The 12,580-nt window shown below is 33.0% G+C and overlaps 1 protein-coding gene across 2 annotated transcripts; it reads right to left on the bottom strand.

The window, feature by feature from the left end:
• Positions 1-558: 558 nt before the first annotated feature.
• On the bottom strand, positions 559-9,463 carry LOC149487294 (uncharacterized). 2 transcript variants are annotated; one of them, XM_089697147.1, is made up of 5 exons: positions 9,280-9,463; positions 6,109-6,195; positions 1,978-2,130; positions 1,421-1,586; positions 559-717 (listed from the first exon to the last, which is right to left on the bottom strand). In XM_089697147.1, the coding sequence occupies exons 2-5, from the start codon at positions 6,187-6,189 to the stop codon at positions 632-634; spliced, it is 486 nt and encodes a 161-aa protein (XP_089553273.1). In that variant the 5' UTR covers positions 6,190-6,195; positions 9,280-9,463; the 3' UTR covers positions 559-631. The 2 variants fall into 2 exon arrangements, with proteins under 2 accessions (XP_089553273.1, XP_089553272.1); XM_089697146.1 differs by lacking the exon at positions 9,280-9,463 and having other exon boundaries at positions 6,109-6,204.
• Positions 9,464-12,580: the final 3,117 nt, after the last annotated feature.

Here is a 12,580-nt window from a genome sequence, read left to right as displayed (position 1 = left end):
TGTACAATGCTTTGTTATATGCGATGGTAAAATAAAAACGTTAAAAACGATTTGAGTTTATTATTTTGAAGATGTGACCCAATATCTTAGTAAGTGATACCTCTCGTGGGTCATTATATGACTAGAATTAAGAATATAATATTTTCTAACTAAAATACCTAACAGTAAACGACCGAACTAAAAATGGTAACAAAACTTATGTAGCGAAAATTATGAGATATATATTCATATCTAATACTCATTACAATAATAAGTAGCCTCTAAATATTTTATATGCTATGCCTTTTGTTACTTTATTTCTTTTATATGTATTGAATAATAAGTAGTTTTCTGTAGATTAAGGCCTCTGGCTTCAATTAAAATCAAAAGTAGCGAACGAAGTAGCTCGTCGAAATTGGTCTGTTTGTGTAATGAACCGTTTCGAACTTTTTTACGGAGTTTCGCTACTGTTCGTATCAGTTTACTGTGGTTTCAGTGTAGACACTAGAGTCATTACATTTAGCGTATCTTACCGTGGAAATAAATTCGGATTAATGATGAAAAATGACTAAACAAAAGTTAATTTAAATAAATAGTTTATTTACACATACACATAGTATTACAAAAGTATAAATAAGGCACTAAAAGTCAATCACATTGGCAGAGCCGTTTCACTGTAGGACATTTTCATCTTCCTGTAAAGACTGTTTACGACAATCAGGTAGTATAGCGAATAAGCTGAAAAATAAACACATTGTAGAGGTTAATAATAAATTAATAAACGTAGATTGTACGATTGATATTAAATTTCTATACTATCAAAATTGGCCTCATAGTAAGTCATATTGATTTATGTTTTCAGACTACACTTATTAGATAGCTTATAATTTTGCATTTAAATACTATTAAAGAATAATTTATTTAGAGTCCATAAAATATACTAATTGCAAAAGCTTATATAGCCTTCCATACGCTATTCAATCAAATAATAACGATATCACGTAGAATACATATACATACAATATACTGAGGTACAAGCGGTATACGCGTAAAAACACGTTCCGTCTGAAGTCAGCTAATTAGCCGGCTTGAGTTAGTCGTTTACGTTGCTAACTCTTTTCGGCTAATGGTTTAAATGTATATTCTATCTTTGTCTCATTATGGAGTACGTGAATGCGTACATATTATGTAACTATGTTTGGGTGTGTGGAATGTTCACGTAGATAACGCTGAACGGCTATAACTGGGCGTATTACCCGTGGTCCCCCCGCAATGACCCACTGTGGGTCTACGGGTAATATTTTCTCCCCGTGGACCCACTGCTATAGAATGATATGACAGTGGGTCTACGGGCACTTGAATTAAAATGCTAGTTTATTTGTATAGACCGCTTCTATGTCAGTATATATATGTTCCTATTCTAAGCGATATCACAAATTACCTGCGCCAAGTACAAGCGACACGACCACCAGGGTCACATTGCCTGGCGACTGCAGCACGGGCCTGAACTCCGGGCTGAAGAGGCAAGTGACGCCCGCTACCAGGAAGATGCATAGAATGAACACTGAGTTAAAGAGTAGCGAGAGCTGCAGGTAGTTCGGTCGTCTCTGGAAGAGTTTAGAGTTAGTTAGTTTAGAGTTAGTTTAGTTTAGAGTTTTGGTTTAGAGTACAAGTAATCATAATAAAATTATAAATTTTGTTCGAAAAGTTTGTTCTAATTCACAAAAAACGGTTTGAAACATCACGTAACGGACGGACGCTTTTTGCAATAGGTACCTATCTATAATAGGACTTGTTAATCTTCAGACTAGAGGTAGTTCCGAAAATTTACATAACTAGCATAATATCACAGATTAGCAAAGAGTACGACTAAGTAATATTTTCAAGACGATAAGCTTAGCAATGAAGATTTATTTATTTTGTCTTTTTCATAGTCTTCACGTTTTTTTTACAAATACAATATACATTAAACTTGTATATAAATATTTAATAACTCACCCTACAAATCCCAATAAGCACCACCAGGTTGCTAATAGCAGACAGGGTGGAGAACATGACCATAGTCATGGAGATCAGATTATCTTCTCTTTCCCTTTCTCTGTGGTTTGGCAGGTTCCATGACCCAGCGATTATGTATAGCACGCACGCTTGCTGAAATATATTTTGTATAGATATGTTTAATACTAGAGGTCCGCCCCGGCTTCGCCCGTGGTACATATTTCGCAATAAAAGGTAGCCTATGTCCTTTCTCGGGTATCAAAATATCTTCATACCAAATTTCATGCAAATTGGTTCAGTAGTTTAGGCGTGATTGAGTAACAGACAGACAGACAGAGTTACTTTCGCATTTATAATATTAGTATGGATTGATGGACGTCAAAGATGATATTTATTTTTAGTTAATAAATATTTGGTGCAAGATATGAACTTATAATTTCAAATGTTAACAGTAAACAGATAGATTAAAATAAATTCGATTGAAATTGATGCAGTTGGAATTATAACTTACTAGATTTCCGCCCGCGGCTTCGCCCGCGTTTGCAAAGGAAAACCCGTATAGTTCCCGTTCCCGTGGGATTTCCGGGATAAAAACTATCCTATGTGTTAATCCAAGTTACCCTCTATATGTGTGCTTAATTTCATTGTAATCGGTTCAGTAGTTTTTACGTGAAAGAGTAACAAACATCCATACATCCATACATCCGTACAAACTTTCGCCTTTATAATATGTATATATCTTATATATAAAATTCTCGTGTCACAATGTTAGTCTGCATACTCCTCCGAAACGGGTGGACCGATTCTCATGAAATTTTCTGTGCATATCGGGTAAGTCTGAGAATCGGCCAACATCTATTTTTCATATGTACCACGGGCGAAGCCGGGGCGGACCGCTAGTATTAGATATATTAGATATATTAGATAAGAGGAATGTTTTCCAATAATGTAATCAAACAACAAAAATATATTCAACTAAGTTTAAATAATACATGTTATCTGCTCAGAAGGAAATCAAATATTAATTTGGCAAATAAGTTGTGTGTGTTTGTGTGCGTGTGTGGTTATTGTTCCCTTTTCGAGAGATTTTAAATAGTATATATACCTAGATAATGTTTGTATATTTTTTTTGATTCCTTCATATCGTGTTTGGTATAAGCGATTATCTAATTGTTAATTTAAATAGCTAAATAAGAAGTCTGATATTTTCACTTGACAATAATATTTGTACACCTGCATCGAGTAGTCACAACCTTGGGGCAATGCAGTTGTCGGCTAATATAGAATGCTTATCGCACATGAATAACTCAATATAACCTTAACATTTCTTTAGTTTTCTTTCCACGTACGAGTACCTACTGTCGTTTATTTTTACAATGATTTGAAAAGATTTACTTATTGCATCTACAGACGCTCCGATTTGGTTGGTGCCAACCATCCGACCACGACCAAATCGGAAAGTGTAGAGAGCGGTCGGTCCGACATAATTATTATTAATATTGGTTTGACGTGGTCGGATGCGCCGGCGATACCGACCAAACCAACTTCCTATCCGATCCAACCAAATTGGAACGTCTGGAAGCTTTGTTCCGACCAAATCGGCTCATTCCATAGAGTAATATAGGTAACTAGATTTCCGCCCGCGGCTTCGCCCGCGTTTTCAAAGGAAAACCCGCATAGTTCCCGTTCCCGTGGGATTTCCGGGATAAAACCTATCCTATGTGTTAATCCAAGTTACCCTCTATATGTGTGCTAAATTTCATTGTAATTGGTTCAGTAGTTTTTACGTGAAAGAGTAACAAACATCCATACATCCATACATCCATACATCCATACATCCTTACAAACTTTCGCCTTTATAATAGTATTAAGATTGGCTCATTCACATTCGCAACGCCGCCGGTGTAGGACGTCAACATGAACGCCGAGGGAGTTACGGTCACCGAACGTGACATATTAATAAAATTGCTGGAACTATATAAAGACTTTCCCTGTTTGTGGGACTTAAGTAACAAAGATTACGCAAATAGAGATGCCAGAAATCAAGCGTATTTTATTATGTTAGAAGTATTAAAAAAATTGACAGTGCGGCTACATTAAAAACCTTAAAAAATAAGTTATAAGAGCCGCATAAGACTGTAATTTTCTCTATTTCTATAGTAGAATTTAGCCCATTCTCTTCGTACTATGGTCAACTGACATATTACTCTATGGTCAACTAACAGTTGGAAGGCCAACCGTCGGACAATCTGTAGCAATGTTGGAATGGTTGCCATGTCGGTTCCAATATGGTTGGCACCAACCAAATCGGAGCGTCTGTAGATGCTCTTAGACTAGAGTAATAGTTTTACCACCTCTTAAAAGAGTGGGAGTCGAGCATGCTTCGGCACGAATTGGGCCACGCTCGCACCGGGGAAGGTACCACACCCTCACAGAATATCGGCGCCATAGTGACAGTTTACTGTCGCGTTCCGTACGGTGAGTGAGGGGTCCGGAGGCCCACATCCCTTCCCATCCCCTACCCATCCTCTCCTTCCCTATCCTCATTCCCTCCCATCCTCGCCCCTTCTACCTAACTCCTTCCTTGTGGACAGCAACACATCCACTTCCCAGTGAAGTGGATGCTTATGGGCGGCGTGTATCGCTTAACACCAGGCGACGCGTCTGCTCGTTTGCTATCCAATAGCATAAAAAAAACTGCATTTTAATTGTGTACCTACCTATTTATTGTAAGTAAGTAAAATTCCATCTTTTTTATTCTGGTACAATGAATGCGAAGCGAGGCCTCTGCTAATTATTTATATTATTAGATATAGTACTCTGCCAAGTTAGTATAAGATTTCATTCTTAGTACCTACCTATATTCAAGTCTACTAGTAAACTGATTGTGACATGTGCACCACCTTTTATAGAACAGACATACCACATACAGTTCATATAACACGTAATTAATTATACTAAACTGAAAGGTGTGAACTCCATAAGTAAATAGATAAAAATAACTTTACAGTATTTGCCTTCACACCATAAGTGCTATAAGACAGAAAATGTGCGTAAAACTACACAGCATTTAAGAAACAAAAACCTATTTAAAGATTAATTGTGAAACCCATAAAACGAACAATAAACGGTATTATTTAGATTACAATTTGTTCGCGAGAACCGCTAGCTATATATATTTGTATTGCATCTATTTTTACTGCACTGACTAAGGTGGGATATGAATGAAACGGTTTACTATTGTATATTTCCAGGAATAACATTGAGGTATTTATGTTTACATTTATATGTGGTACACATACTTACTAGGTTTATTTTTTTTTATCGTAGTTCTTTTCTAAACGAGTATCTATAGCCTATAGGTATGTATCTACTGTGGTATCTACTATCTGCCTTAGTATAGAGATATAAGATAGGTATCTACTCAATTTCTTTGTTTTATAGGTACGGATAGTGACGTCACAGAGAAAAGTATTGCAGAGCCTACACATGTATAGCTAAATATAATTTGCAATTGGCATATAAACGTAAACAAGTCGAAAACAATTTCGTTAATCTAATTATACGAATTTTTGCATTGGTCTATAAATAAATTCACACGACATAGTCGCGTGTGCAATGACTAGCATATGCAAAAGAGAATAAAGTTAATTATAAAAGAATTGTTAATAAATATAATATAGTACCTGTGATGTACATATTTAAGTCACTGCACAATAATTGTTTTAGTATTAAACTTTACCATTTTTCTAGTAGGTACATAATAATCTGCCATTTTGAATATACGCATGGGAAAAGGTAATCTAATCTGATTCATTATTAATCTATATTATCTGTATATAATTATTATTTTGTATGTCGACCAATCGCAACTGTCCAATTTCCCGCCGTTGGCATTGATTGGTCGCACGAGGCTTGCTCTATCCAATGGGAAACTAGGATTTTCGCGCTAAAAAATTTTTAGAAAAATGGGAATTGCACCGTGACATCTTTTGAACCACGAAGTGAAGAGATGGGATTAAATTATTAATAATATTGTTTATAATTATCACACTAAATTGTTCATCGAAAATGAAAGTATTGTGTATTGGTGATATATTTTGGTAAATTATAAAAATGTATAGTACTTACAATAGAAACGATTCCGAGTACAAGGCATCCTCTCTCTAAAGACAAGCACCCGCAGCAGTGGCGCAACATAGGTAGCGCCATTTTGTCCTGAAACATGAAATAAAAAATTAAAGAAGACCAATTAATTATAAAATTAGTTACTAGTATGTTGTGTCAAGTAGTAAATAGCTATTCCTGCAGACGTTCTTTTGTCCCTTTTACGTGTCAAACGAGACGAACTTCGAGTTTATGGTTAGCTGCAGCACATTTGGCGATTCATTTTTATTAATATTTAATACATATAGATATTCTTTTTGTTTTGAATAAAATGTTTTCTATTTTTTTGACTCGACGCCAGTTTTTATTTTATTCTTATTCTTAGAGCGATATTTCTTTCAGCGCTTTTTAAGTCTTTGAATTAATTTGTTCGTTCTTTGTCGGCTATTATCACCAAACTATCTTTTATTATTATAATTAATGTCACTGCAGAACATTTAAATAAACATTTAAAAAATTTTCAATTCATAATTTTGTTATTGACTTGCGTAAAAACTTTTGTCTCAGGGAGCCAAAATGTATAGGCAAATTAGGCATAAGTATAAAACTTAATTTAGACTTATGTAAATTTATGATAGAATGAAAACACACCACAAATGAAAAAAGCTTTTTAATTCTAACATTTACAAAGAGCAAGTCACATTAATATGTAGGGCACGGACGAATTAATGATATCAAAAATTCTGACGCGTAGTCATAATGTAGGACGAGCTATTATAATACAACATGTCTCTAAATGAGATGGTCATAATTTAAGTTCACTTTTATTAAGTTCTGGTGCGTTTTAAATAAGTCGGATTATACCAGAAGTGGTTAGATTAAATAATGATCCTACTAATTTTAAAAGTATAATCGGAAGAGAGGATAGATAGTTATTTACTGTAATAACAGCCTAACAAACCATATTTTCTATATACTGTACTGTAATGCTATATGATTACGAATAGGTATATAAATAAATAATTAGATAAATTCATGTAAAAGGAAATAGAATGAAAATACATTTGGCAGACATTAATTTATATATATTTCTAAGTCATAATATTATAACGATAAAATAATATATTATCCCAGACAATGTTGGCGCCGACATAATTAAGGCTTGTCAATTAGAGTGTAGTAAAATGAAAGATCTAATCCTCTATTTTTCCCATTATGTTTTCATATTAAACCTTGAGGAATGATAAATGAAGCAGAATAATTTGAAAACTTCGTTAGAATCAATCATTACGATTACCAAGACGAAAATGCTTAATGATTTCTTTTGTAGAGAAATAACTTGTAAATCGGAGATACTTGTATGACAAACAAGCTGAAATTCTTAACTATTCAAAACTGATAAAGAAATGAGACTTATCGAAGAAATCATTTAGACTAGTTTAGAACAGTGAGAAGAAATTCATTCATTATCTAATAAGAAGAAAGATAGAATTTTGGATTCGGTTCTTATGAATAATGGCAATAGAAATTTACGAAGATAGCTTATATCTGGGGTGACATTAGAAATATGCTTTCTAAACACTGATGCAGACGCTGGTTCGATGGCTTCCGATTAATAATTACTAGACAAATCGTATTTAATTGATATAAACCAATTTTCTTTAGATTTTCTCGTTTATCGTGCGATATTTAAAGCACCAGAGATGAAAATAATTTGGAAAATCCAAAAGTGCACGCCTCATAATTTTTTTTTAATAAATATTTATTAATTATTATTTTTGTTTATTTAATAACAATTAAACCACATCGAATCAGACCCTGAAAAATGAAAGGGTTCTATTCCTGAGCATACTCAAGCGTAAGAGAAAAAAAAAAGACTCGATTAGTAAAGTATTTCGGTCGCTATCGTGTTAACAAGAAAAAGGATCCGCACATACAGACACACGGACGTCCAAGACAGAACTTTTTTAAACTGTTTTTTAACTAGTTTAAATAACAAAAATGACATCAAAAATATCATGAACGTTAAAAATAGTGTTTTTTCTTAATATGTGTGTGTATGTATTATCTTACAAGTGCAATGTATGATACATAAAGACATTTTAAGTTTGAAAAATCAGATGTTTTGCGCGAAGTGACAGTAGTACCCACCTCAACGCTTCGCTTATGAGGGGTGCAATAAGAATAAAAGCGCATGCCTTGAAAAATATTTTCGTCAGTGACGTCATTCATGCATCGGTTGCATTTTAGTATATACTAGCTGTTTGTCCAGGTTCCGCCCGCGATAAAAATAAAATAAAATATAGCCTTCGAGATTCATAATTATAATATGAGTAAAATACATATATTTTTTTTTAATTGGTTGTTTTGTAATGCACAATCTCTTTATATTTTCAGGATAGATATGTTAGTATCATTCAGTGTATGTGATCAATTTGATCTTTGTGAGTCGGTCTTGTTAATTATAGAAACAATTGTATCAATGATTTGTTCAAGGCACGTTCTAACTGTATGAAATGAATACAATAGGTATGTTTAGAATTGTAAGTAATTGTATCTTCAGATAATTAGGTTAACATTGATTGAATTTCAATCTTCATTGAGAAAAAATATTATATTATACAATTTTTAATATGTTTCTTTCTTTTCTTTTACGCTATTTGAACTCTCACCTTTTTATACTTGTACTTTAGTTATGTATTTGCATATAGGTACTTAGGAAATAAAAGGGAACTGTATTAAGTCATAAGATGATAAACAAAAACAAATAACGTGCGAGCTCAATGTAAAACGCATCAAACTATGTAGGTAAGACTCGTAATTATTTATACGACAAAAAACTGAAGAGCAAAACCATTTTAAATTTATACCTTCCCACGTAATGCTACAATAATAACGATTCTACACAATACATACACATCTGTGTAAAACTTCGTTCATTGTCAAAAAGCATGCTTTAAATTTTAATAACTCTATAATAATTTAATAAATGAAGTCACATATTCATTTAACATTTTTACTCTTTCATTTAACTCGAATTATTGTAGGTACTAGGTATTCTATTGTTCTATTATTACATGATAACGTAAATAATAATTAATCATCTGTAATCTGGAAAAGCGATGAAAACTCAAATGTACAGACATTAAATAGACTTAAACACTGTTTAACAATAATTGTAAATTAAATACGCACCTTTATATTTAATCACATTATGGTTTTACGGTTTCTGAACTGTCATTTTGCATCTGTGCACTGAACTTTTTATTTTTTTATATCGAACGCGCAATGGTTTCGAATTTGGAATGTTCTCTGAAATAAATATAGACTACAGAGCGTGTGCTGCTCAGTTGGCGACTGACGCTGGTCGCTTCCTACAGACGACCCTGGCCTTGTCTACAGCCAACGTCATTTATTAAATCGAGGATTTGATTGCCTCTGAATATTTATTATGTGAATTATGAAAATAACTGTACGATGACATGAAATGATAAATAAGTAGCAAAAGATATTATATCTTCTTTGGTGAAAATAACTGAAGAAAATTTTTAGGCTGAAAGGAAGTGAACTTGTAGGTTTTAAAGAAAAACAATGAAAGTGCTTGCCAAGCTTATATTCATATTTATTGATAATAATTTACATATAGAGGATAGAGCAATACAATCATAACTTTTATACTTACAATAAGTTAACATTATATTATCTGAAAACTATTAAACATTATAAAGAAAAATTTACCTATATAAAATAACACAGACGTCTTAAAAATATTTAATACTACGTAATAATACTAAATAAGATTAACATGATAATATTTAAAGCTAATCTTTGGTTTAAAACGAGTTTTATTGTAAGTATACATATTTCTTTATTTATACTACTAAAACATATTTTAATTAAAAATTAGGTACTTTTATCTTATCGATCTCTAAGGTTAATGGCCCTTGAAGAAGTCATCTCTAATGCCAACGCTATCTTATATAGGGTTGCCAATTTTTTGCATATCTACTTCACTAAACGCTCTAAAATATATACGTATACAAAACTTTTAAAATAAATATAGTAAATATTATTCTGTTATGTTATATTTCGTAATGTATATACAGCTGAATAAATTAATATAACAATTAAAACGTTCTTGATTACATGATGACACATGTAGGTACCTATGTGTGTCATAAATTTATTAAATATACATTTCCACACTGTGTTTCCACTATGTCTACAGTTCATAGATTTATTTACAAGTTGGCAGCCCTATCTATCAAACGTATTACGTATTCCATCCAAAAACATTGCCAAATGATTATGTTCTTGGTTATCAACATTCAGGGTTGACTCTCGTTAAACAACAAATTAACCACAGCTGTTATTTCTTTGGTGACGTTAGAATTAATGCGTTGTTAATACTTTGACATTTTCGTCATTAATTTTAACAAAACCCACGCCATTTAGTACCATACTTCTAAATTACTTGAACATTTTTCTTCATAAATATGTAGGAATATTTAAAAATTTTGACAGTTCATGGAAATTTTTGGTTTTCTTTTCCGACATTGTCAAGGAAAAGGTAAGCATTAGGTTGATCTTATCACAATGAAAGACGTTAGGCGCGGGACATATACAAGCGGCGCAGCGCGCATCGGGCGCACTGCTGCAGGGTGCGCTATTGGCATTTTGCATGAAATAACTTTGGAAAGGCGGCGCAACCGTGGCACAACCGTGGCGTGCCGTCTCGACGCCTTTCCAAAATTATTTCATACAAAATGTATATAAGAAGGACGTGGTGCAAAACAGATTCAAGAGGTGCGCTTATGGCACGCCTGCGCCCGCGCCGCTTGTGTTTGACCCGCGCCTTACAGTGGAAATTACTCATGTAACTTCTTGATTTCAGTAAATTTGCAGCAATTATATTATTACATTTTTAATTTTACAAAACCCGTTTTGGTGTATTATTTAATTCATACAAATAGTGCATGTTATGCTTTCACCATTATACAAGATGTTTTACAATATATTATAACTAGTAGATATAATACACTAAGATATTTCATATTATTACTAACAATTGAATGTCAAGAAACGGAAGATCTGAGAGTTAAGCTTCTCATTTTCATAAGCGAAGAACGGTAGTTAGATGCTATATTTATTTTTCGGCGGACAATCGTCACAAAAATAATCGTAACTACGACAACTTGATAAGAGTTAACAACACAAAAACTGAAAACTAATACACTACTATTAATTTGTTTGTAATAAAACGATATCAAATCTGTTATCAACACTTGCAAACTTGTTATTGATATCAGAATAAAAGCTACAATAGCAGTTTTTACAATGTTCCGCAAATTTCTATTTATTTTGAACCTTCGACTTAACACAGTTCGAAATAGAGCAATAAAAATGCATATATTTATAAGAAGTATTAAGAATTTTACATGCACGTAAATACTGAAGTATATTTGGAAAATCCTCTTGCTTATATGAAAGAAAATTGGCCAGAGAAAAGCTAAAGGGAGCGGTAGAGTCCAAACCGCTAACGACGTTAAAATTAAATTCTTCTTCGCGCTGGAGAAAACTATAACAATCTTGTCGAACAAATGCTTGGAGAAGATCAGCATCAGAATTAACAGGACAAAATCGGCATGCGTGTAAATAACATAAATTGCACCATGAGATATTATTTCATCCGGTTTGTGGTATATGATTAAATATTCGAACGAGGTATTCAGCAGTCTTGCGACTGACATTTGGCACAAAACAATTTCGTCGAACTTCCTGCACTTCGCAAGAAATATAAAGAAAGCACATTGTACTATACAACACAGCACAGACACTAATATACCGGATGACCACAGAATATAAAACACATCACATTTAGATTCTTTATTTTCGTTTTTGAAATCGTCGCTAATATTCATAATGTTTAAACCGCACAGGCCGCATGAATGGCAACTGCACGATTAGATAAATTAAGCGGATGATGTTAACACATATCATCACTGAGTTATATATTATAAAACGGTGTACATTGACGCTACAGAATACAAATAAACCAGCTTCTTTAATTATACGAGCAATGTATAACGCGCGGTATAATTATGCAATATTTTATCAAGGGGTAATGTTTCATTGGTTTTTTCTATACTGATTACACGGTTCAAATACGACTTATATGTAGCAGAATCAGGAAGAATACTGATAGTCGAACGTGGTCTTGAGATATATTTAGTTTTCTCCAAGTACTGACAAATAAATTAAAATAGCAGCCGAGAGCTAGAAATGAGTATTGTGGATTGTACAAGAAAAATTATGATGTTTGTTCATATGGGCGTAGCAGTTTTTATTACCTATTTTGATTGTTAATAATCCATCAACAATATCATTAAATCTTAATAAGTTCGTCGCAAGATAGGAAATCAAAGATATGGAGATTTAAAAAGCGAAGAAATACGTAAAAAATATAGTTAAAATATTTCAAAAGAAAATCCAGGCA

Source organism: Colias philodice, chromosome 7, assembly GCF_061535455.1.
Source record: "Colias philodice isolate Cphi_HAF_F1 chromosome 7, ilColPhil1 Martin Lab GWU primary, whole genome shotgun sequence".
NCBI classification, from domain to species: Eukaryota; Metazoa; Arthropoda; class Insecta; order Lepidoptera; family Pieridae; genus Colias; species Colias philodice.
Note: the sequence above shows the minus strand (reverse complement) of the source record. Positions and strands in the feature narration are given on the sequence as shown.

Excerpts from the sequence above, each read along its gene's own strand:
- LOC149487294 (XM_089697146.1), bottom strand. The coding sequence starts at position 6,204 with ATGTTTCAGGACAAAATGGCGCTACCTATGTTGCGCCACTGCTGCGGG. Across the intron at positions 2,131-6,108 it reads TACTCGGAATCGTTTCTATT|CAAGCGTGCGTGCTATACAT; the intron begins GTAAGTACTATA and ends AATATATTTCAG. Across the intron at positions 718-1,420 it reads GTCGCTTGTACTTGGCGCAG|CTTATTCGCTATACTACCTG; the intron begins GTAATTTGTGAT and ends TTTATTTTTCAG.